The sequence below is a fragment of the Crocodylus siamensis genome, chromosome 1, assembly GCF_052110815.1.
Source record: "Crocodylus siamensis isolate JL-2025a chromosome 1, ASM5211081v1, whole genome shotgun sequence".
NCBI lineage: Eukaryota > Metazoa > Chordata > Crocodylia > Crocodylidae > Crocodylus > Crocodylus siamensis.
In genome coordinates this window covers 1,150,355-1,175,428 of record NC_143395.1, presented here as the reverse complement: position 1 = coordinate 1,175,428, position 25,074 = coordinate 1,150,355, and the positions used below count along the sequence as shown (strand labels likewise).

The 25,074-nt window shown below is 45.2% G+C and overlaps 1 protein-coding gene across 2 annotated transcripts in view; it reads left to right on the top strand.

Moving 5' to 3' along the window:
- ELP3 (elongator acetyltransferase complex subunit 3) overlaps window positions 1-25,074 on the top strand; it is a 122,538-nt gene that overhangs the window by 33,591 nt on the left and 63,873 nt on the right. For both annotated transcript variants that reach the window (XR_016438802.1, XM_090024682.1), the window contains exons 8-9: window positions 16,944-17,105; window positions 21,471-21,597. Coding sequence is in view for 1 of the 2 variants with exons in the window: in XM_090024682.1 (XP_089880808.1) it covers window positions 16,944-17,105; window positions 21,471-21,597 (289 nt within the window). In the remaining variant the exon portion in view is untranslated. The remainder of the gene's footprint in view (window positions 1-16,943; window positions 17,106-21,470; window positions 21,598-25,074) is intronic.

Sequence of the window (25,074 nt, the reverse complement as noted above, 5' to 3'; positions counted from 1 at the left end):
ATAGCGGTGGAACTGTTAGCGCAATTGGCACTTTGATTAGCAGCCCCAGTGCATTAGCAATTGATGGGGCCTGACCTGCATTAGAGCTACCTCCAACAGAAAATCAAACTAGTATAGCTGCAGTGGGACCAGTGGCTTGCCCACTATTGAGACAAGCTTAGGGTGTGGTAGAAAGTGCTATGAGAGTAATAAGCTTAGGTCAGCTTCATGTATTGCTCCCTGAGCAAGGCAGGCATTGCTAATTGACAGGCGAGTAGTGAGACAAAAGCCCTTTAGACAGACAGTAAAGCAAGGCTAGCTGGAGCTTTGCAAAACATGGTTTGCTTAGGTATATCACTGAGGTCATGCAGTGAAGTGGTCACCAAGGTGGGAATCCCACTCCTCAGAAACTGTGAGATAATTACATGGGAAAAGTTAGCATTTCTCCAGTTGTCAGAAGATTCGGTTCTTTAATAAATGAGGTCTTGTTGTTAAGTTTAGGGTTTTTTTTCCCCCAGTTCAAAGCAGAAACCATAGAGTTTCATTTGCAGCTTTGGCTTATGGCTGCCTTTTATTATCTGCATTTATAATTTTATTGATACAATTGCATTGTTTCCTAAAAGCACCCATCAAGTTGTTTTCTTTCACTGTTTTCTAATCTCTCAAGCTGTTTTCTAATCTTTTTATGGAAGCATCATTGAAACGAGATGATGCTCCTTTGGTCTGGTGGTTGTGTACTACCTACAAATTCTGTCCTGCTTGCAGGGTTTTTTTTGCTATCAACATCCATTGTCACAGCACCATTGTAGGGTAGGGGAATTCTATCTTCAATTTACTGCTGCGGGATGCGGGCACTGAGAAGTTACAAGGCCACACAGTCATTAGCTGAGATTCAGATGAGATTTTTCATTTGCTTTAGAGGTGCACTACATCAGTCCTGTATTGGCTTGGCACTGATATAAGGAAAATTGACTATATCGGCAATCAGCTTTTTTGGGCTGATGTGGCTGATAAATGCCCCGTGCATATGCATCTGCAGTGCACCACACGTGGCCAGGAGCACAGCCTAGCAGCTGAAGAGCAGCCAAGTCAGGCTGGTAAGTCTGTTGTGATGGAAGGTGCGTGCACAGGGCAGATTGAGGCCCTGGCGGTGAGAGAGGGAGTGGGGCTGGGGCTGAGGCAGGTGCTGCACAGCTGGGGTAGAGCAGGGGATGGAGCCGCAAGTGGCTCATCCGGGGAGGGAGGTGGCAGCTCCTGCTGTTGCCCGCACCCGAGGAGGGCATGGGGGGGGGTGCCCCCATAGCTGTGCACAGGGCGAGGGCAGGCTAGGGCTGGAGCTGAGCTGGGCTCTTCCCAGCAGGGGAGCTGGGCCTGGCTGTGCTCGGAGCAGGCAGCAGCAGCACTGGAAGGGGGCTATGGCAAATTTTGCTGTGGCTGCAGCCTTCCCCCCCCGCAAAGCTCCCTCCCAGTGCTGTCTTGGCCCAGTCCCCTGCTAGGAAGAGCTTGGCACTGCCCCAGCCCACCCTCACCCCACATGCAGATCCAGGGACACTCACCCTCCATGCCCTCCTGGGGTGCATGTGGCAGTGGAAGCCCCCGCACCCTCCAGACAAGCTGCTCATGCTCTGTCCCCTGCTTTGCCCTTGCAGGAATCCCATTTCATCCCTCACTGGGGTGGGGCCTCAATCTGTCCCACCCAAGCCCCTTCCCTCCCCCATGCCCCTTCCCTCACAACAGGCTTACCAGCTGGACGCTGCTTTCCAAGCTGCCAGGCTGCATATCAGAATTGGATCAGTATCAGCCGATATGGCTCGTTTAAAATCGGTCATCGGTATCACCCCCAAAATTCTCTCTTGGTACACACCTACTTTCCTTGTCTTGTGCCCTAGACTGCAGCTCATGCTGTCCTCATCAATTTTGATGAAAAATGCTTTGACTTCAATTTAGTTTTAATAAGTGAACCTGTCACATCCATTCTTCATAATTTTATATTTAAGAGTCTCTCTCTCTCTCTCTCTCCCCCCCATTATCCTGTGTCCCCTTATTTTATCAGCAAACGACCAATAATGTGGTTCTTTGTTTAATTAACCTACCAATTAGTGGCAGTCAGTGACCAACAGACAATTTTTGTTTTTCCAAGATCTTGGAAAGAAATTCTGCAGCAAAAAGTATGAGAAGTGCTCGATGATTTTGGTGACTTCTGTATGACACTTCTATGGCAGCCTTTATTTCATTGCATGCAGCAGACTTAAGTCGCTAACTTGTTTCAGTGCCATTGTCCAGACATTGTTCACTGTACGTGTAACATGGTGCCTATTTCAGTACCCTCAGAGGAACAGCAAATGTTTAGGAAAATGAACATAGAGCAAGAGCTGCCCTATGGAACCAGCAGATATAGATCATCTGAGTGAGATGGCATTTATCTTAAGATCAAGCAAAATTGCAGTGGCAACCATGTGCAGTCATCTGAAGGAGATGCTCTTGGGTATTTAGTGGAAGTTCATTGCACTTGGAAGAGATGCTAGAAAGAGGGAGGAATGGAGACCAAACACATTGTGCAGCTGTGTGTTGTGCTTTTAAAGTACTTTGGGACTAAAATCTTTCCATAAGCATTATGCTAAGTGCTTATGATTGAGAACAAGTGGACAAAAAAAAATCAGATTTTATTCCAGGTATGGAAAGACTTCATTTTTTTCCGGAAGTCTGCAACTTAAATCAAAGTAGTTTTGTTTTCTTAGTGTTTGGATTGGGTTTTCTTGGAACGGGCCTGTTCTCTGTAAGCTGAGAAGTGGTTTTAGAAATAGTTTTAATGCTGTGCTTTTTTTGTTCAGTAGTGACCTCTTAGATGCTGGTGTTGAAGGAGGGTTACGGAAGAGGTCCCAATCCATTTTCTGTTATTTAATAGTTGCTGTTTAAGCTCAGGAAGTTCTTAACTTTTTTTTGTAGTGTGACCACGTCTTGGGTATTCTCTCTCCAGGTGATCACAAGTGAAAGAGCTCTTCTCTCAGTTATTACTCTGCAGCTCTTTGGTAAATACAGTGATTCCTTTCATGGAGAAATATTTAGTTATTCTTAACTTTATTGATGGTTCTTTGTTTCCCTCGTGCTGCTTTTACAGAGAGCTGGGTTCTGCTCGGTAAAAAGTTTGTACATCCGGAGAAGGATGCTGACTACAAGCCAGTTACCATGTGGCTGGGCAGCTCTCCTCGCACACCTGGTGAGTGGGCCACAGTTTGCGGGCAGCTGGTCTACTGAGCATAGATCTGGAATTAGGCACTATATAATTCAGGGATGGGCAAAATCTGGCCCGGGGGCTGGATGCGGCCTGCCAGGCCATTCTATCTGGCTCCCGGGGCCCCTAAAAAATTTAGAAAAGTTATACTTATCTGCCCTGGGCTGCCTGTCATGCGGCTCTCAATGGCTTACCAAAACTCACTAAGCGGCCCTCTGTCCAAAATAATTGCCTGACCCTGATACAATTATTAAGTATTTTCTTAATTAGAATAATGTGGGACAAAGATGCCTATAAATGCTGTTGTAGTTTAGTTCGTGCCATAATTGTACCTAATGTGTTTTTTGTTTGAGAAGTTTAGCTACAGCTTTAAGGGCATTCATGTTGCTGTTCTTTTTATTGAATTTCACTCAGTGATTTGTTATTGGGGGGGAAAAAAGGCATAATGTTGATTTATCTTGACAATAAATTAGAGCATGTAACCGTAGGGAGTCCTGTCTGAGTTTTCTATTGTTTTTCTCTTCCACCTCTCTGGCAAAGGGAGCATACCCTTGAAAGTTCACCAGCTACAATCCAGGAATTGCCCACAAGGTGCTATATGTGAAGCGTCTGAGAAGTTGATGCGGAAACCTGGGGTGATGCCTATGGATTTTGATTGCAGATTCATACGTGTGCAGACATCTGGCTTTGCTAAGGCACGTTGTCATGTCCCATCACATCCCATTTCTCGCATGCTGCACGAGCTCTTCATCAGTGTTACGGTCTCTCTGACGCCAAGTCTTTTGCCAGGTTATGCTCATGTTCCATGAAAAATGAAAATGGCTTGAAAACTACAAAACCCATCCCTTGAAAACCTCCTAAGTTATACTAGAGCTGTTCCCTTTCATTCAGGGCAAGCACTAAAATGAGCCAGTGAAATTTGAACTTTTATATTTAAAGGGTTCGGACTGAGATGTGGGATAGGCTTCCAGGGCTGTCCTTTTTTTCTTTGAATAAAGGATGTGCAGCTTTTGGTTTACTTCCATTTGTCAGGACTACAGCTCACTAAACCAGCTAGGAGGGGTTGGGAGGTGGAAGTACTAAGTTACAGTTGTTGCTTTAAAATGGACTTTCTCTTAAATGCACACATCTTGAGTCTTTGCCAGAAAACTACATAACTGTGGTGTTTAGATCCGTCAGTCCCATCTAGATCGGTTATGTCTTATCTAATGATGATGTGATGGCGTTTTAGGCAAGAGGATTGTTCTTGGATCTTTTAAGTAGGTAAATGATGGTACTTAATAACAGTTGGACAAGTGATGCCTCAATCAAGTAAACAGCCTTGTTTTCATGTACTCCAGCTATTGTGCTGTTTGAAAACTGCGCCTTGGGAAATTAGGACCGTTAAGAAATCAAACCATTCCACCATTTCTGGTAGCGATAAAAGAAATGGCAAGATGCGGCGATAAAAATGCAGCTGTGCCGTGCATGGTTAGCACTGAGCTTGAAGGGATCCGTACTGTGGGCATTCTTCATTCATCACAAATGTGATTTGATTGCTCACAGTACATGTTTAAATAGGCCTGTAACACTTATTTAGCAGGAAATTATAGAGTTTGAGTTCATTGTTGCTGCCTCTTGCTCAGAGACTGCAGTGATAACAGAGCAAGGCCATTAGAGAGAAGTAGAGTACTTGAGCCCAGGACCTTGCTAATTTAAACAATGTCTGGCCACAGAGATGTGGAGTTACTTTTTCTGAGATCTTTTATTCCATCTCTTCCACGCAGAGAGAATTTAGCTTGTAATTTTCTATATGTATATATGGCCATAGGAGTTTCTTCTGAGCCAGGCACAGGATCATTTTAAAGTGGAACGACGGAGCCTCTGGACGTCTTGGTGTGCAGACTATAGAAACACCCAAGACTCTGGGTTTCCTGAAGGAGCGCTGCTTACAGTCAAGGGCAGAGAAAAGGTAAGGGCTTGCTCACAGTACAAGTCTTTTACCAGCAGATAGTTGCCACCACAATGAAGTCCCCATAGTACATCACACGTGTGGCTTCTGGTAGTTGCAAGCAGCTCCTGGCAATTCAGCTTGGCTCCCCTACAGAGCTCTGCTAGCGGGGCAGGCAGCATAATTTGCACGACATCCGCTGTTGGAGCGGTTGTGGAAGCTGGCAGAAAGCTTGGACCTATCTACATCTGTTTTGAGTGGCCAAAGCTTTCCGTTTCTCGGAGCTGCTGGCAGAAGGACGGCGTCTGCCCCCACAGAGGCATTGCGAGCGTGGACGCTCAGTTCTGCTGGCAGACCCAAGTTTTGTAGGCAGAAATACAAAGCACAGACTAGGCCTAAATCACAACTTTTACACGACTCGGGGACTTGTAAGAAAGTCGTGAAGGTCCAGTATTCTAGACAGCAGCTACCCACCCGCTCTCCCTCGAATATCTCTCTCATTCCTCCTCCCTTTTCTACTTCCCTGCTCCTTTCTGGCCTCATTCTCTCCTCTTGCTCTGGTGGTGCCTTCCTTTCCTCTATTTCAAACCCAAACGTTTTAACCAAAAGCAGGTTTTAGTTAATACAGGAGGACTATAAACAAGTTAAAAAAAATCAGGAAACCTACCATGTGTCTGATGTCCCCCCCCCCCGATCACTTGGCTTTTATGTTGTATCCTTAGTTTGTCTCTTGAATGCGGAAGCATTTTAGGACACGACTTGTCTAACTCTATGGTGCCTTGCATTCTGGGCCTCTGAGTCTCACTGAGGCTTTTCAAAGCTGTCTAGTATACGCTGTGCATGTAAACACTTGATTCTGCAAAGTTTTAGCTGACGACGCTGTCTCCTGATCAAAGTTTCATTGAGACAAACCCAAGGTTGTTATTTTAATATCAGTATTGAGCCATCTGTGTTTTCCCAACCCAACTATAAAACTTTTGCAACTGTGGGTGGGGGAGGATATAAAAAGCCACCGTTGGACACAACACTCCAGTTTCCAGCTTCCTCTGTAAAGTGAGAATTCAATCTGCTGGTTTCAGTGACTAAAAAAATAGATTCTTATTTCTACACAAAAACTATCACAGTAAAACAAATGGGATTCTCTGTTTCCACCAGCTTGCTAAAAAAAATTGATATTTGAGTCACTGCCTTGAGTAAAATCCAGAGAGGTGTTTTTTTTTTTTTTTTTTTTGCTCCCTATCACATCACTTTGTCTAGTGTGTTGCATAACTCCCGTAACTCCACTTCTTGTACTTCCCTGTCTAGTCGCCTGCTGTCTCTGGGTTTGTACCTGGATTGTAAGGTGTTTGGGGCCAGGGCCGCCATTTTGTTCTGTTTGTGCAGCACCGAGCAGATTGGTTTGCAGGTCCATTACATTTAGGCACTGTGATATAGAGCATGTTTGTACAGGGAAAATAAGATCTTTTATTGAGGAAAACGTCTGTTTCTACTTGACCCAAGCCAAGTTGACAAAACCAAACTGAGCGCTTGTAATCTAGACCTGGGGTTGGCACCCTTTTCTGGCAGCGGGCTGGAACGATCCAGCTCTAGGTTCATGTGGGTTGGCTCTAGGACCCGGCCGCCACCGCAGCATCTCCCTGTCTCCAGCTGTGGGCAAGGCAGGGGGAAAGCCTGAAGCCCCTGCTACCCAGCTGCAAGTGGGGAAAGCCCCGAAGCCACCCCTGCCTGGCTGCAGCAAAGTTGTGCATTGCCAAATGCCACCAAAGCCATGACTCTGCAGGCCGCAGGTTGCCGACCCCTATGTAGAAGATGGAGATCCTTGTGAATATTTTTTTTGTAAGAGAAGAAGAGACCTTTAAGCTAGCAGACTGAGGTAGTGACTAGGGAAGATATGGAGCTCCTGGCATTGTCTCAGGTTCTCTTCTTGTGCCTTTCTTTGCTTTTAGACCATTCAGGCGCATCTGTAGCCCTTGGCCGTGGGCCATTGGGATCCTGACAGCCCTGCCTCAGTGCATTTCCCCACTCAAACCTTCTGCCCCGCTCGGTTCCTGTTCACTGCAGCTATCACATTCCTGAGTCTTCAGAGAAGAGTGTGAAAAACTTGCAAGTCAAGTCAGCTTAGCACAGTGGTGCTTAACTGTTTTAGACTCAAGGAAAATGCCAGCTTTAGGTTTCCATTCTTCTTTGACTGCAGAAAAACAGAAGAGCAATTTTTCTGTTGAAAATAACTCAGACCATAACAGGTCTGAATGGATTTAACGCTATGAATTTCTCTTTGAAATCTCTGAGTTTGGCTTGTGAATCGTGTTTGCACACCTAACAGTGTTAGCAGCACCCCACAGGATGCTTGAAAAGACCCAAAGCAGCCCAGAGAACAACAGCCTGGTGGAGAATCAGTGCTTCGCATGAGCTCATAGCGTGGTGCTGTGGCCAAGGGGGCTATTCTGATCCTCGAATGGATAAACAAGAGCATATTGAATAGGAATAGGGAGGTTATATTACATCTGTGTTTCATTCTGGTGTGTTTGCTTTTGATATCCTGTGGCCAGTTCTGGTGTCAACAGATCGAGAAGGATGTTGCAAAAATTGGAGAGAGTTCTGAGAAAACCCATGGAAATTATCAAAGGATTGGAAAACATGTATTAGCATGAGAAAATCGAGGAGCTCAATGTGTTTAGTTGAACAAAAACAAAGCTAAGGTGTCTCTTGATAACAGTTTGAGCGTGTACATGGGAACAGATCTGATACTGGAGGGCTCTCCAGTCTAGCAGACGAAAGTGTAACAAGATCCAGTTGCTGGAAGTAAAAACTAGACAAATTGGAGGTCTTTGAAGAAAGCATACATTTTTATAATGAGTTACTTTAAACCGTTGAACGATTTAACAAGGGTTGTGGTAGATTTGCTTACCACCACTGGAAATGTTTAAATCAAGACTGCGTACTTTTCAAAAAGATGTGCCGGCATTCAGATAGGCATTAATTCACAGATGTCCTGTGGTCTGTGTTGTGCTGGAGGCGAGACTGGAGCGTCTTAGTGGTACTGTCTGGGTTTAGAATATATTTAAAGTTGTTCTAATGCTCAGTTACCCTCATTGTTTAAAAACTCGTCCTCAGTCATTTTAAATATTCTGGTGTCAGGTTCTAGACAGTTATAGGGATGAACTGATTTTAAATCACCACTTTTAATCATGATTTTAAATTGCCAAAAAAGGAAATCTTGATATATATTTTTTTAATAATAATTGTTAACGTACATTTTCAATTAATTTTCTGGAGAAAGGTTGATTCTCATTGGTTGCTAACAATATGCCGATATCAACCAGCATGGTTTTTAACAACAGAACATTTTGATTTACAACTAAATATAGCCTTTAGGCTAAATTTTTGTTTTCTTGTTGGGGGAGGTACGCAGAAAAGGGAAAGGCAGGTCCTTCCTATTAGACTGCTTTATTTCCCAGCAGTTGCATTTGCTACCAGTGATGGGAAGAATTCAAATTGCACTATAAATATGTTCAGGGCCAGAGCTGAAGTTCCAGTCTGCAACAAATTTAACAGGTGTAGATGCCACCTGCACCTGCCCGTGTCTCAAACCAAGCCAACACAATGCAAGTCAAAAATTGCAGGCTGTCTTAGTTAAGAATACTCCCAAAAGCTCTTGTAGGGTTTTTTCTGTCCTTCTGGTATAGCCAAGAGTGCAAATTATTTAGGGTTACAGGAGCTTCCTTCTTTATTTTATCACTGTCCTGCTTTTCTCTACCCAGATACTACCTCAACCAAAATAATATGCAGCCAAGACCCTCTATCCAAAGCATCAAATAAGTAAATGCTTACTGTGATAAGTCTCCACAATCAAGGGCACATCCCAGTAGCACATAGGAATGCGAGCTCAACGCTCGGCAGTGTCAAGGCGTCCTCTTCCCTGGGTTGCTCAAGTGTGTTTTAATGGCAGAGCATTGACAGCACCCTTGTTCCCCTGCTTCACTAGCTTTGTGGGCATGGTAGGGTGTTCTTTGATGTTTTTCAGTAATATATCTGATAGTTTTGCAAGATTTTCCATGCAGTTTGTTTGAAATAGGTAAGGTTGCTAGTGCTCAACCTCTGGCCTATGGCCCAGATCCAAACCATGGAGCTGTTTTCACCTGGCCTGCAGGGTGCCCCACCGATCTGGAAATTCGGCAGTGGAGGAGCAGTGTCAGGGTTAATTGCTGCTTCCCTGCTGCCAAATTTCCAACCCGATGTGGCACCCTGCAGGCCCCAGTGCACAAAGCTTCCACAGGGTTAGATCCTGCATGTGGGGGCAGATCTTGGAGATGCAGCAATTAACACTACTTCAGCTCCCTCAACACCAGATTTCTGGACACGTGGGAAGACCCGTGGGCTGGATGACATGGCTCTGCAGGCCAGAGGTTGAACTCTACTGGACAAGATGACCTGAAGTCCCTTTCAGCCCTCCTTTTACATGATCATAACTGTATGTAAGGCATTTATTATTCAGTTGTATAACTCAACATATTTTTACTTAGACTTGAAAAAAATGACAATTTTCTTTTTTTTGTGGTAAAACTAGCGGAAGGACCCGTTCTTTGCCCAAGTCATTATTTTTGTAATTGCAGTGTTTGTTTATTTTTAAAGAACTTAGTACAACAGATTTAGGTTATAAATATTGTGTATTTTAAAAAAATATAGCACAACACCTTTAACATTTAATGTGGAATGACATTTTAAATGACATCCAAATGAATGATCTTTGTTGTAGACCTTCTTTTTAAACAATGTTCGCAGTGTTTCCTGTTGGCACTAGTATATACGACCCTCTTCGAATACCAGTTCTGGAGCAAGGCACGTATAACTCTCCGTGTGAAAAGCCTTGCTTCCTTAAATAGTCACTGGAAGCCCCAAAAAGGGTCAAGTGAAAAATAACCCACTATAATCTTCTGTGTCTTTCTCTGGTACGTCTTGTATGGAGATTCCTCTCTAGCCTCGCCGTTATTCTTGGGGATGAAGAGCTTGATTATGGGAATGACTTCAGGTCTGTTCACCAAGGGGCCTTTCCTGCCACGTCTTGGATGATTGCTTCCAGATTGGGAGGACAATGTTTCGGTTCCGTCTCCCTTTAGCGTTCCCCCTTGGTTGTTTCTGCTGCTCCGCCTTTGTGGGGCTCCAACCTCCCCTACACCCCACCTAACGCCAGCTTAATGTTGTCACTTGCATTGCTGAGGCTGATGTCCTGTGCTGTCTTTGATGCCTGGTTCCTGCAATATGATAGCTGCTGGGTGTGAAAGATGTTGTTATTCCAAGCACTTCACCTGGACTTCCTCCTTCCCAATTACATGTTGTCCATCTTCAGTACTGGTCTGTCCCCCGTTGCGTCGCTTCTGCCCCAGGTTCAGTATTTGCCATCCGTCTGACTTGCCTATGTCTTGGCTCCACCAAGTTCTGCCAGGCTTGTCTCTGCTGCCAGCTTCCTTGGTCCACGTCAGCTCTGTGGGCCACTTCTCAGGCCCCTTCTGGTTCTGCATAGTCGTGGAGACCCCTTCTTGCTGGGACTGTTTACGTTCTCCGGCCCCTCCGGGCTGGCTGGGGATGCTACTTCCGGGCCCCCGCCCCCTCGCTTGTCTTTCATTGGGCTTTTTATCCTGGATCCTGAGGTCTGGCTGTCCAGTCGCTCCTGGCACACTCTTATAAAGCGTGCCCACACTGATGGGGCTGCTGATCCTGGCTCTCTTGGGGTTGGCTATTTTTTTTTCCTTTTTGAAATTTCCTGCGGTGGCTCGGCCCGCCACAGTTTCATGTTCGCCACTTTGATCTCCCCATGCAGCGTCCCACCGCTTTTGCTCCATCTCGGGGTAAGGCCCACACCCACCTATAATTTTCCTCGGGTGGTATTCAGTGATTTTGGAAGGTTTAGAGTAGATAGGGACCAGCCATTCTCAAGTTATAAGTGACATACAGACACACACTTCATTTTTTATATTTATAATATGTAATATTAATATGTCATATATATTTATATTACTTTTAACAAAAAGTTGTGGATAATAGTTGGATGATTATAGTGTTTTTTTTCTTCATTGTTTGTGTCAAGCTGTATTCAGATAGAAATTGGACTTAAATTGCCATGAACAAAAAGGCATTAAAATTTGTGAGAGTTTATATAATGCTGGATGCATAAGAAAATGTTTATCAAATCATATATTGCACTTAAAATGATTTATTAAAGTATCAATAGTTTGTTTCTAATCATTGGCTTTTAGAGCTACATCTTACCTTTTTCCACCTACTTTCATTCAGTTTGTTTCTAATGGTTTTTTTTGACCATATCACTTAACTTTGAATAAAATAGATATTAAAAATAATTAGTCAAGTTGATTTAAAGATTTTAATACAAGTGAAGTAATTATCTAATTTCTTTATTGCTGATTGGGAGATTTTTTAAGCCAAGTTGGCAAATGTCATTATTTGTTTTAAAGTGCATAAAACATGTTAAGATATTTGACAGGGAACTTTAAAAAGAAAGTCCTGAACTTTTTCAGTTCCTTAAACTTTTCTTTGTAAGGTTTCTCTGCTCTTGTATAGATGGTTTTTATAAAGGTCTTCTCAGCATGGGGAAATGATGAAACAAACTAAACACCCAGTGTTAAATGTATAAAATAAATTGAGGAAACTGAGAATGAATTAGGTTTTTTTTCTAACAACTGCAGGTGCTGTCTATTACTGTTAGGTCCAGGTTTTCACAGAAAAATATGATTTTTTTGCAAGTAAATATTACACTTTGAAAACACCTGCCACACAGTAGATAGAGGTATGTGAATCTAAGACGATTTTAAGTAGTGTTTGCTCTGATCTATTTCAATTTTTTTGTGGTAGAAAATTCCTTTCCTATATTCCATTCCTATCCTCACTCACCCGTTCCTTCATAATCTTGATATTTAATTGGAGATGCACAAAGATCAAGTTCGAAGTGAAATAATAGATTTACATTTTGGCAAGTGAGGGTAATACCAAAATATTTTTGTTCTTTTCTTGCATTTCTTTCACTTCCTGTCTTTAAGGGGTGGAGAAAACTCTCTTTCCTCATACTTTGCTTTCCTTCCTTTGGAGTGCTTGGGGAAACAATGAGCTAGATTTGTTACCAGAATCATTTGCCATTGTCGAGGGGCTCACGCTTTTGCCCCCTTTCTCTTTGCAAATTGCCGCTAGTAGTTAAAAACTGCACCAGGACTGAATGGGCTTCCAAACATGGGCTGCTCTGTTGAAAGATGCATTTAATCTGCATATAATCAATATGTTTACTGAATTTACCTGAATCCAAGATGACCCTGAATTTAAGATGACCCCTCCCCTCCAGTAAGTATTCATGCCTTCCACCATTGCAGCAGGTGGTGGTGGGGAGCAGGCGGTTGGGGGGTGTTGAGCAGCTTGCCCCTTTGTGCTGCTGCTCCATGCAGTCTCAGGGGTCTCCTGTCTCCTTTTCTCCCCCCGACTTTTGCTCTGACACCAGCAGGTTCTGTTCCTGTTCTAGCCGGGGCTCCAGCCAAACCCTTAGCAGCAGCGGCGGCGGCAAACATTATCACTGCTACTACAGGGCTGGGTTGGGGCCATTCTCTGTGCCTGGGGTTGGGGCCATGCTCTGTGCCCCAGGTTGGAGCAGGGATGGAGCCTGCTGGTGCTGAAACAAAAATAAGCAAGGGGCAGGGGGAGGTGGAGGGGGGAGCAGAGGCTGCCTGCCCCCCTAGTGCCTTGTACGTGACTCTAAGATGAGGGGCTCTTTTCCCCATGTTAAATGGAGGGAAAAAATCTCGTCTTGAAATCAAGTAAATATGGTAAATGAGATTTTGCAGCTAGATGCTTGGCTGGACAGTACAGGTCTGTTGTAAAAACACAAAGCTGAATTGACCAGATTTAGTCCCTCCTTTCAGCACATTTCATTGATCCATGCCTTTCTTTCCTTCCGTACAAGTATGTTCATTCCCAGGAGGGACTATTATGAATGGCAGTGTAATTTTTAGGCTCTTTCATTTGGGATCAGTGGGCATGCCTACATGAGATGCTAACTGCTCAGGAGCCTAATATTGCACAGTAGCGCATCATAGTACAAGCAGTGCTCATCTGCTTCTGCACAGTAGGGTCACTAAAAAGCCATTCGCTGGTGCTACTACGCAGTAACTCTGGTTATTCTGTATTTATATAGTACTTGATTATACAACTACTAAATTAAATGTGCAGTAACCACTGCACGTTAATGAATATGTAGACTCACCCAGTGACAACAGCTGGCTCTTGTTTGGGTAGATAAAAGAAAATTCAGCCAGTTCTTTTTCAGGAAGATGGTGCCAAGGATCCTGGGGACCTCAGTGATTTGAAGTAGACAATGCTGATTACAAATCCTTAAACTAATAAGCTTTAGTTCCTTGCTCATGTCTTCCCCCTGATACTATGACACCCATTTAATTTGTTTTCCTAGTTCACTTTTTTTAATTACAGCTCAGTGGCATTTATTTAAAGCACAGAGGGTGCATCTACACGCAATGCTTTAATGCACATTAGCCTAAGTTAATGAGCATTAAGGGTGCACGTCTACGCATGTGCAACCTTACTGCGTATTAAAAATGGTGAATTTAGGCTATTTGTGCCTATGCAGGTATCAAATGTAGGTGTGAATAGTTAAAGTGCATTAACGCTGTGTGTTTGAACTGATTTGGGACTAACTTTAGTGCCAACACTTTAATGCCTGCACATGTAGATACCTGCCTAAACCTACTTAATGCACATTAAGACTGTTAAATTTAAGCATGGTTCAGTGTGCATCTAGGCATGCTTAAATGCATGTGTAGATATGCCCAGGGAGTGTCACTGCCTATTCTACTGGTATTGTTTGTAACGGCTGTAGTGAAGGGCCTTCAGATATTCAGTATATTCAGCAGTTTGTAGTTTGGCCTCTTTTTACTTGGGGAGGAAATAATTTTTATCTGTTTTCTGCCTCTTTCTTTTTGTACAGTATTGCTGGTGGCTTATTCCTTGTATTGCCTCTGCTGTGATGTTGCATGCTGTCCACGTGATGACGTGTGCTGTCCAGAAGGCAGTTTTGCACTGTCGGACACGATGATGAATGTCACGCAGGCAGTATGCTCTCAGACACGCTCACTGATTATTCAGGAGCGTGTCAGATGGGCATCCTGCCAGCTGAAGTTTTTCAAGTATGTTTTAGCTTAGTAGATCAAAAGAATGATCTGTGAACTGTGGAATACAAGAAAAGGCCATTTGTTGTATGGCTCTTCTCCCAGAATATCACATTATTAACCCAAAGGGCTTTAACGGTTCTGGAGGGACCAGTGAGTATCTTTTAATTTGTCTTTGCCTTGTGGAGGGATCCTAATATCAGTCTTGATTCAGTATTCCCTTGCGTCTGTAGTTAAGTCGAACCCTTGCACGCTATAATCGTAAGTTCTTGAGGCTTATTTGGTTTGGTAATTTCCAGTGTGTGCCCTGAAGCATTGTGCGGTGATATAGTCTAATCTTGCAAGCTGAGTGGAGTCGATAGTCAGATGAGAGCTCCAAGACGCATCTGCTGAAGTGCTGTAGGAAGTGGTGCAAAGTTTCTGCGTGAGCTGCTCTTTCCTCCATCAACGTGGACTAAATAACCTGGTGTAGTGAAAATGGACACTTTGCTAGGGGCGGCTCCCTCTTTTCAGTTGCAGTCCTCATTGCTTCTAGTCAGTAAGATACCACCTCCTCCTAAGACGGTATAATTTCCAGTGAGAAGTATTTCTGTAAAATTTCCATTGCTAGAAACTTAGCCCAGGAGTTGGAGCACACGTGCATTTCAGCGCCCTGGCCAGAGAGAGGCATAGATGGGCTCTCCAGGCAGGGGGAACTAGAGGTCTGCTCCTGGGGTCACCCTTGCCCTTGGGGGGCTCACTGCTTGACAGTCTGCCCTCTCCCCTGCCTAGGAAGGGGGCAGGCTGTCAATAGGCAGTTTCACAGCTAGAGGCGCAGGGACCGCCAGCTTTTAAATCCCTGCGTGTGCAGCCCAGCTGGGCTGTACACACAGTGATGTAAAGCTAGGGGCGTGGAGAAGCATGACAAGAAGAGCCCCCCCTCCATCGTGGTTCCCAGCCCTGCCAGCTTTTAAATCAACACATATGCAGCCCAGCCTCTGGATGCCCAACTCGGCCAGCCTTGCCATCACAGCGCAGCTGCCTTCTGCCTCTCTCTGGTCCTACAGGTTAAGCCATGGCAAGCCTCCTGGGGCTCTTGCGGGGGTTCCTGCTGCAGGAGAATAGCTCTTCCCCTGGCAATCAGCTGATTTTTGTGGGGGAGCATTTTCCAAGGAAGGTCTGCACGGGGGTCCCTGGCAGCTTGCCCCCAGGCCAGCTTCCTCTCTCTCTCTGGGAGAGCGGCTGGGAGAGCAGAGGTCTGTGCGGTATTGGGTGTATCTGTCCTGAGAGAAGCTTACAGCTGTGTTCAAGTTAGATTAAGAGGAGGGAGATCTTCCTCATCTAACTTCCTGATCTCTCTTGTGGCAAGATAAAGGCTTTTCTCCTGGCACAAATGTACAGTTCAGTAATGCCTGTCGGTGGCCCAAGAGGAGGTGCTTATCCATATTCTGATTTGGGTAGACAAGGGCTATCACTCCTGCAGGTTCATTTGGACGGGACTTCCTCACTTTCTGCTCCAAGTTTCTATGTAGCACTGCTGTTTGCGTTTCAGTGGTGGGTAAACTGATTCTTGAAATGCAAGAGATGTTACCATTACTTATTTGGGGGGAAGTTATGACCCGTAATGCACTCTTCCCTTTGAGATCCTTGGTTAAAAGCTGCTTTAAAGTATTTTCTTTTGATTTCTTTTTTTATTAACCCTACTTCACCACCACTGAATTAGGCTTTCTGGTGACCTACTGAGTATGAATTAATAATGGAAGGGTTTTGGGGGTTTTTTAAATTACTTTTTAAAATATTGTTTGTAAATGGATGTGGTGTGTGCAAGAAAAACCTTGTAATGAAACTTGCTTGTGCCATGTTGGGTTTGAACTGGCGGGACTGAATCGGGCAGAGAGATGCTCTGGAGCTTTGTGTAGACTCCCTGTATGTGCTGTTATCAAAACATAGCAACTTGGGTCTGAATCATGCTCCTTGGCTCTTAGTTTCTGACAGCATAACTGTATTCCCCAGGGATAAAAACCACATGAACTGTTAGGCTAAAGTTTCATCTGAATTGAGGTTCTGCTGTATGTGGAGTCACTTAAGCCAAATACTTGTATGTAGATATTTAGGTGGGTAAAAGTCAGGCTAACTCTTAGGATAAAAGAGGGTGCTAATCCCTGACCATCTTAAATTTTATAGATTTCATAGATTTCATAGACATCAGGGCTGGAAGGGACCTCGGGAGATCATCGAGTCCAGCCCCCTGCCCAAAGGGCAGGAAGTCAGCTGGGGTCATAGGATCCCAGCAAGATAAGCAAGATATTGCCCTCTTTCTCTTCTGTTATCCAGGCCTTAAATTTGGCTGTTGCTGCAGAGGGCTGGAAATCTTCCCAACAGATACTGGTTTTGAAAAAGTATTTAGCTACTTCACTTTAAATTAAAAAAAATACTGTTACGTGTGTGTAATTAGTCATTTTTGCGTTGTGAAGATGTTGGGTCTGTTTCAGTGACGAGGCTGTCTGGTTCTGTGACCCCGTTCCTGGTTTGAGCTCTGAGGGTTACAAAAAGCTGGCACTTGGAAGTCTTTGGACTGTTTTTTAAGACTGCCTATGCTGATTTGTGATTGTAACAAAGAAAGGGTTTTTTTGTCTGTTTACAGATATTCAGAGCGGAGCCTCACAAAGTGCATTGGGATCACAATCGAGACCAGGCCTGATTACTGCCTGAAGCGTCACCTGAGTGACATGCTGTCATACGGCTGCACAAGGCTGGAGATCGGTGTGCAAAGCGTGTACGAGGATGTGGCCAGAGATACAAACAGGTGAGAAGAATATTTTGGTGAAACGCTTAATGTGACTGACTGCTTGTGGCTTTTTCCCCTGTCGCACTCAGGAATCGTAATTTTTCAAGCCAGGTGCCATGAGAACTTTTTACAGGTGCCATACAGTATTAATTAGGAATTTAGGGTTTTAACATGACTTGCAAGATTAAGTCCAGATATTTCAAATAGGTATCTGTAGTGTCAAATCCATTTGGCCCTGTTGTGGTTTTTCTCAGTTCTTTGCAGCAGAAGAATTGCTCTTACCATTTTTTCACAGTCCAGAAACATGGGAAAGCTAAGAGCTGACATCTAAAGGGGTGCTTTGAGTCTAGAAAGGTTGAGAAATGTTGCTCTAGAAAGTGTCTGGAAATGAATACTTCACGGTTCCGGTTTAATGTTGTATAAAATTATGCTGGTGTTCCTGTCCAACCAGTATTTTATAGTATAGTATGCTGGGGTTTTTTTATGACTCCATAAATGCTTGCGACCCTGTAGAGTAAATAGGATATGTCCAAACAACAGTCAGCACCCTTGTCCTGAGCAGTTTGTTGTTTTGCAGGCTTGAGTGAGTTTTCATAGTTTCATAGTTGGTAGGGTCGGAAGGGACCTGAGTTAAAAGCCATGTAAACTGTGCGACATCCTTGAAGGATATTAAAGAACAGAGAGGGCACTTAGATTAAACCATGTAGAGCATGGGGCTAGTCTAGGTAAGTGGTCAGCAGACAGACTTGTATAAAGCCAGAAATGATACCTATTCATACATTAATCAGGGGTCATTCAAAATATAGTGTTTCAGGAGTTGGGGAGTGTAAGAAAAGTCTATGATTTGCTCTTTATGGTCTTGAACCACTACAAAAAAACAGTGATGTACAGAGAGAACAGAGTATATTTGTATATTTTCAGGTTGTTCTCCTGAAAGCTGCAAGGATGGGAGAAGAAAAGTCTCTGCTGTTGCAGTGCTGGGGATCTTTCTGTTTTTCCTCCATTTTACATAAATCTGCCCTCATGGGCCAGTTGCCTATTTAAGATTTTTAATAACAAAGCAGTAGGTAATATACTGAGAAATTTGAGTATGGTTTGACAAGCAAAGTGAACTTAGAAGGGACAGTTCTGTAGTGGAAAACACTGGAGGTTTTCTTATGGATGTTTGAACTTAAGATCCGAAGCCTGTTTTCTCCCAAGCTTAGTCTGTAGTTCAGGGGTGGGCAATTATTTAGGCCCCAGGGCCACATAGGGAGTTTTTGATTAGCTGTTGTGGGCCCCATGCAACAACTTGCCAAAACTCCCTATGGGGCTTTGGGGAGCAGTGTTTGGCAGCGGGATGGGTTGGTGAAGCCAGGTGGTGATGGCTTGGGGCTGGGGCCCAGGCCGAGCCGCAGTCCGTTCTGCATAACCTGCTCTGGGGTGGGGTGAGGGGGTGCTGACTGGGCTAGGTCCCGGGAGCCAGCCAGGGTGAAGGGAAGCAGAGGGTGAGTGCTGCAGAGCTCGCCCTGGCGGCGTGGTCTGTGGCTGTCCGCACGGCCCTCCGCATGGGACAGCCCGTGCCATACTCCCAGCCCGGACCAGCACGCAGCTTGCAGTGGCACCATTCTTGGTGTGGCTGCAGCCGGCTGGGTGCCGCTGTGCCCTGTGCCCCTCTCCCACCTGCCCAGAGCAGCGCGGCAGGGGCAGGAGCAGGAGGACCGAGAAGCAGAGCAGCACTGGGAACAGCCCTGCTAGAAGCTGGGCATGCTGATCGGGGCCCAGGCTGGCAGGCATGTGGGGGAGCACAGCTTGGGCTGCCTGGCGAGAGCGGATGAGGCTGGGCCCCGTGCAGAGCACTATGGGGCAGCTGCAGGCCAGATCCAGTCAGTTGGCAAGCGGGATCTCGTCTGTGGGCTGCATTTTTGCCCATCCCTGCTGTAGCATCTGGAGCGTGAAGATAGTCCCATTGCTGCTTAAAGGCAAGATTCAGTGCCTGGCTAGGCAAACAGCTGTGGCGTCCCAGACGAAATCTAGCCTCCTGAACAAGCCACGCAGCTGAGTAAATACCTACCAGCAGACAGCACTGTTCTTCTTTTACATACCAGAGCTTTATGAAGGGAAATAACCAAGAGCTAAAGGAAGTAGACGCACCTCATTCTTTTCCTAGGTGCATTAATCAGTGGTGAATTCTGACAGTCTTCCAGCTTAACATTTACTTTTCTTGAACTTATTTTTTAACAAATTCTTTTAAAACCATTGTGCTGTCCCAAGCTGGAGTTTTCCAAGTACCTCTGTTATCCATCTCTGTGATCTTTGGTTTTTAATTCCTCTACTCTTGTTTTGACCATCCAATTACTTTTTTTCTTGCAACACCTTTAACCATATATCTCTGCTGCTTCGAAAGCTGGCATGTGAAACCTTGCCTCGCTTGGTGCTGGCCCTGCAGAGGAGTGAGGCAGGATGTGGCAGACTTTTAATTTCACTCGCAAAGAATCCATTACAAGATTAGATTTTTAAAGGTTTGGGAACTATTGCAACTGCTTGCAATGTGTTTAAAAGATTGCTGCAAGCTTTCCAGACTCCCTCAGAGTAGAAAATTGCTGTTTTCACATGCATATCTGTGCCAACTTCTGCATTTTTTAAAATATGTTTCTGCTCTTTAAAGCAGTGAATTGGAATATTTTTAGAGCAGATTGATATCAGTATTTCTCTGTTAAGATGGCTCTAGGTTTCTTCTATTCATTTAGTGTGTGTAGTGATGATTTCTTCTTTTTTTTGTGTAATTTTCACATTTTGCTTGTAGCTAAATGTCAGATTACAAGCAATTAGCCTATATGTTTGGAAATTGCTTTCCATTATGTATCGTAAGTCATTAGTAGGGTTTTGTACACTTCCTATTGCTGGGAGGCAGAAGAATATTTAAATCTAGGTATAGGCATTGAGTTATTGATTCAACTCGGATCCTTCTTCTAATAAGGAGATAATTTTATTTATGAAGTGACTCTTCATTCCTTCCCCTCCAGCTTCCCAAAGTGCTGAATAATAGCACCCCAGAACAGATTTGGAAAAACGTCATCATGCTTTTTAACACCATATAAAATAAAACGGCACTCGTAAAAAACATACACAGACATGTAAATGAGGTGAGGGGGGTGGATCTTGCAGAGCACGGGGAAAGAAAAGGTCCACAGCGTTAGAGGAGCAGTTGGTTAATGAGAGCTGAGTTTAGCAAGGGAAGGGGCTGACATCTGAAGGTGTATCGCAGTGAAGTGCAGTCACTGGCCGACGCAGGATGTAGTGGAGGAGGTCTCAAAAGGGCAAAAATAATAGGAGGGAAGTGAGGGTGAAGGAAGAGGAGGTGGATCTCCTGGACCTTAAATCCTGGGCAGGGAGCACCATTAATTTCAACAGAGGCCCCAGGGCTCCCACCCCAGAACTTGGGGAGTAGCAGCAAGAACAGACAGGGGAGAATAGCTCCGCTCTTGGCCTGGCCTCTCAGTGGCTGCCTCGGGGAAAAGGGTTGCTTCCAGAGTAGAAGCAGAAAGTTGTTGAGCCATAAAGGTGGAAGGGGAAAGTTTCTTGCTTGTGGTCCATCATTTAAAAGTTCCACTCTCAGCTCCAGGTATTACTCGGGTGTCTCTGTCCTCCTTTGGTTTCTGCACTGGTTTGTGGATTGGACCAATGGGGGCCAAGTCAAATGAAAGCAACCAAGGGGGGGGACTAGATCCAGCCCTCAGGCTGAATGTTTTACACCCCCTGACCTGAGAGACTAGAGAGCAGTTGCCTTTTTCCAAAAGGGGTGGCTTGAATGGCAAGCAGTGCAGCACGGGGGCACTGCTAGCTAGGCCGAGTAATCAGGTGAGACTATTTACCTCTCACTTTCGCTCCTCTTGCATTATGTTCCCATGTGTTGTCTTAGGTTAAACCAACTCCTTCTCAAACAGCCCCAGAATAGCAAGGCTCTGTTCCCATTTTAGCCTCCTTGGTGCTGTTTCAATGCAAATAATATTTCAGCAGCTTCGAACAGCTAACTACCTGGCTGTAACAAGGTGAAGGCAGCTCCCGGCTGCATGGTGGGAATCTGCTCTGCTGTGACCCTTATGCCAGTCTCACAGTGCCCCTGTTGAGGAGCAAAAGGCTCAAATGTTTTCTGGTTAGATTATAACTTTGCTTTTGTAACTGAAATGATGGTGTTGAGTTCATAATCAGGCTCATCCCTTCATTTCTCTTGTCAAGGGAGAATAATGGGAGACTTGCCTGCTAGACTCTAATGCTGATTAAATGCATCAAAATGCACCTGCTCCCCGTGCAGCCCAAGACTGCTCTTGTTCGCTGTCAGTGTGACAACCGATGACCATGCACAGTGTTTGGGTCTCTTTCATCGCTTTTTCTTCTTCCCAGGGGCCACACCGTGAAGGCCGTATGCGAGTCATTTCACTTAGCCAAGGACGCTGGGTTTAAAGTGGTGGCACACATGATGCCCGACTTGCCGAACATGGGCCTGGAAAGGGATATCGACCAGTTTGTTGTGAGTACGACTGGACACCATTGTGCTTGTGTCTTTTTGCCTCAGTGGATCTGAGGTTTCCTCTGTTTTTTGGCTTGGTTATGGTTGGTGTCCTATCCAGTAGTGCCTTCTAAGTACCCTTAACACAAAATTCATTTTCAGGTTGAATGAGGGGGAGGAAGATTTGGTTGAGCTACTTGATTTAGAAAATTGTCTCCCTTCCCTGTGAAAGACTGAGTCATTAAGGTCCCTGTAGAATATGTTTTTTCTGATATTAATTAATGGCTCTTTTGGTAGAAAATAATCTTTGATATGCATTAAAAACTTGCAAGCAAATACATCTAGGGAGCAGTCTTCCAAAATACAGTTACACAAACCTTTAAAGTAGTAATGGTGCTTCCCTATGATTTTTATAACATGTTTCTGAGCACTTCATAAATGTTTACAGCACCCTGGCAGTATTAGCCCATTTTACAGATTGAAAAACTTGCACAAAGTCACAGGTGAGGTGGCAGGTAGAGATGAAAAACTCCTTACTCGGACTCCTTAGCTTTCGCTGCTTGATTACATTTTTTCCTAATGCTAGTAGAGACAGGAAATGATCTCTGAATTTCCAGTACGAATTCTGAGATTGTGCTATGGTAGCAGAAAGAAGTAGCAATCCCACATGAAGGTCTTGGGAAGTCGCACCCTCATCTCTGGGTTGATTCGTGGGTGCATGCATCATTACTGGGAAGAAACAAGCCGGAGAGAATTGAAATAGAAGTTACAAAAGCAAGCGACAGACAAGATTTAAAGAGACAGATTTCTTGGATAGGAATCAAGAGATGAGCATACACAATAGTCTGAGTGTTGAAGGATACAAAAACGAAGAGGAAGGACTTGTTCAGGATAGTGCCAGCAGGTACAACTAGACATCGCTGCTGCTAAGTAAATATTTCTCTTTCCTTCTGCACAGCTTCTCTCCTTGTTGATAAAAACAGGTAGTGCATTCTCCTTGTGGGATTTGGAAGTGGGCCCGTGGCTGTTTATAGCAGGAGGCTGGGGAAGATTTGGAAGAAAGTTTCTTATGGCTTGAGGTGAAGGGCAGGGCTTTATCGGAGGGCAGCACCGGGCTGCCTCCAAGTTCCACAGGAGGAAAACATTGCCTCTTACCAGGAAAATGACAAGTTAAGAAATGTGTGTTTAGTATTACTACTCTTTTATCTGTCAGTCAGGCAGAGTCAGCCCAGCGATGAGAGAAGGAGCTTGTCTTTCTCCCTCTGGACCAGCAGAAATGCTGACTAAATCCCAAATATTCATCCAAGAGAGTGGAATAGCAGGGGTGTCATTGAGGGTTATCTGAAGTCGGAGGGTCAGACAGGCAGAATTGGACTCGCTGAATCTTTTTGTTGTTGGCGATGGCATTAGAAGGGGAGATCATGGCTTAATTATCAAATCTGTAATTGTGTCTGTGGGGCCTGCCCTTTAAAGTCCCCTGGCCCTACACATTTTAATTGGTGAATTAGACACATTTGATAAGGAAGCCCCTGAGGAGCCTGCATTCTGGGACCCCATAATGGTGTTTTTTTCTTCTCTTTGCAGAGAAGAGCTGGGGTTTCAGGACACTGCAGTCTTCCATGGTAAAAACAAACCAGTGACCCCTAGTACCAGATGCTGCCCTGTTTCTTGCCTGTCTTCTGGGTGGCCCAGAAAATTGTGGTCCCGACCATTTAAGGAGCACGTGGTCCATGTGGTGGGTTTTTTAGGGAGGAGGAGGGCTTTTGAGCATGGTGTCCTGGCCAGCTCCCACATGCTGGCAGGTAATGGGGCCACAGCTAGTAGCGTGTTACCTATAGCACTTAGAGGCCTCGGTTGTGGAGCAAGGGATGGGTTGGGGTCCAGTAGGACAAGTGGAGGGGTTAGAAGAGCATCTGGGGAGGAGGGGGTAGTTGTAGGAAGGAAAGGAAGAAGGAGAGATGGGCTGAGGTACAAGGGGGGGAGGAAGGCCCTGCTGTATTTTGTCAGCTTTCTTCTGAAAGCAAATGACCAGACCCTGTGTGAAGAGAGGAGAGCAGTGCTTGAGGATCCATGAAAGAGCAGTCGCCATCATGAGCATGGGGTTAGACTGGAATAGGGGAGGCGTTTTAGCAGGAAACATGGAGAAGTTGGAACAGGAGAAAACTCATTTCTACTGGAGGAAGTTCATGTGGTCGCAGGTTTATTGTGTTGCTTTGCAGCACGAGAGCAGGGGTTGAGGAAACAGATGGCCGGGGAGCAGGATGGGTCCTGAGGCCTGTGACTCAATAGAGGGTCAGCAAATGAGGAGAGCGAGGCAGGAGGAAATGGGCAGGTGGTACAAAGGCCAAAAGGGAAAAGAGAGCAGGAAGAGCCGGCTAAGAAGGTCAGCAGGACTGGCAGCTGCAGAAGGGTTGCGTTTGGATAAAGACCAGTCCAACCCCGTAGCTCCACATCCCCTGGCTTTCCTGTACAGGCCTCCGGGTAGGGGCAGGTACAATGTTTGAAGCAATTTGGAAGCAGCTACATTTGAAAATGAGGATGGGGTGGGAGACGGTGTCAGAGGCCAGATGATTGGAAGATAGCCAACGTGGTGGCCATGTTTAAAAAAGGGAGGAGGGAGGACCTGGGCAACTATAGGCCCGTCAGTCTTACCTCAGTCCTAGGGAAACGCTTTGAGAAGATCATCATGGAGCACATCTGCGATGGGCCGGCTTCAGGGATGATGCTCAAGGGCAAGCAGCACGGTTTCATTAGGGGCAGGTCATGTCAGACCAACCTGATTGCCTTTTATGATCAGGTCACAAAAGCACTGATCTCAGGTGTCGCCGTGGATGTAGTCTTTCTGGGCTTCAGCAAGGCCTTTGACACCATCTCCCACTCCATCCTCATTAAAAAACTAGGCAACTGTGGCATTGATGCCTACACAGTCAGATGGATTGCAGATTGGCTGCAGGGTCGCACTCAAAGGGCGGTGGTGGACAGGTCATATTCAACCTGAGGGGAAGTGGGCAGCCGAGTCCCCCAGGGCTTGGTCCTTGGGCCCGCGCTGTTCAATCTCTTTATCAGCAATTTGGACAACGGGGTGAAAAGCAACCTGTTTAAATTCGCTGATGATACCAAAATTTGGGGTGAGGTGAACACGCTAGTAGGGAGGGAAAGACTGCAGCAAGACCTGGATAGGTTACAGGGGTGGGCTAACAAAAACAGGATGCGTTTAAACACTGACAAGTGCAGGGTGCTGCACGTGGGCAGTATTAGCCAGCAGCACACTTCTAAGATGGGGAAACTCCCTTCTTGAGAGCACGGAGCAGAAAGGGATCGTGGGGTCATTATTGACTCCAAGATGAACATGGGCTGACAATGCAAGGTCACAGTTGGCAGGGCCAACCGCACCTTGTCGTGCATCCACAGATGCATCTCGAGCAGGGCCAAGGAGGTGATCCTCCCCCTCTATGCGGCACTGGTCAGGCCACAGCTGGAGTACTGCATCCAGGTCTG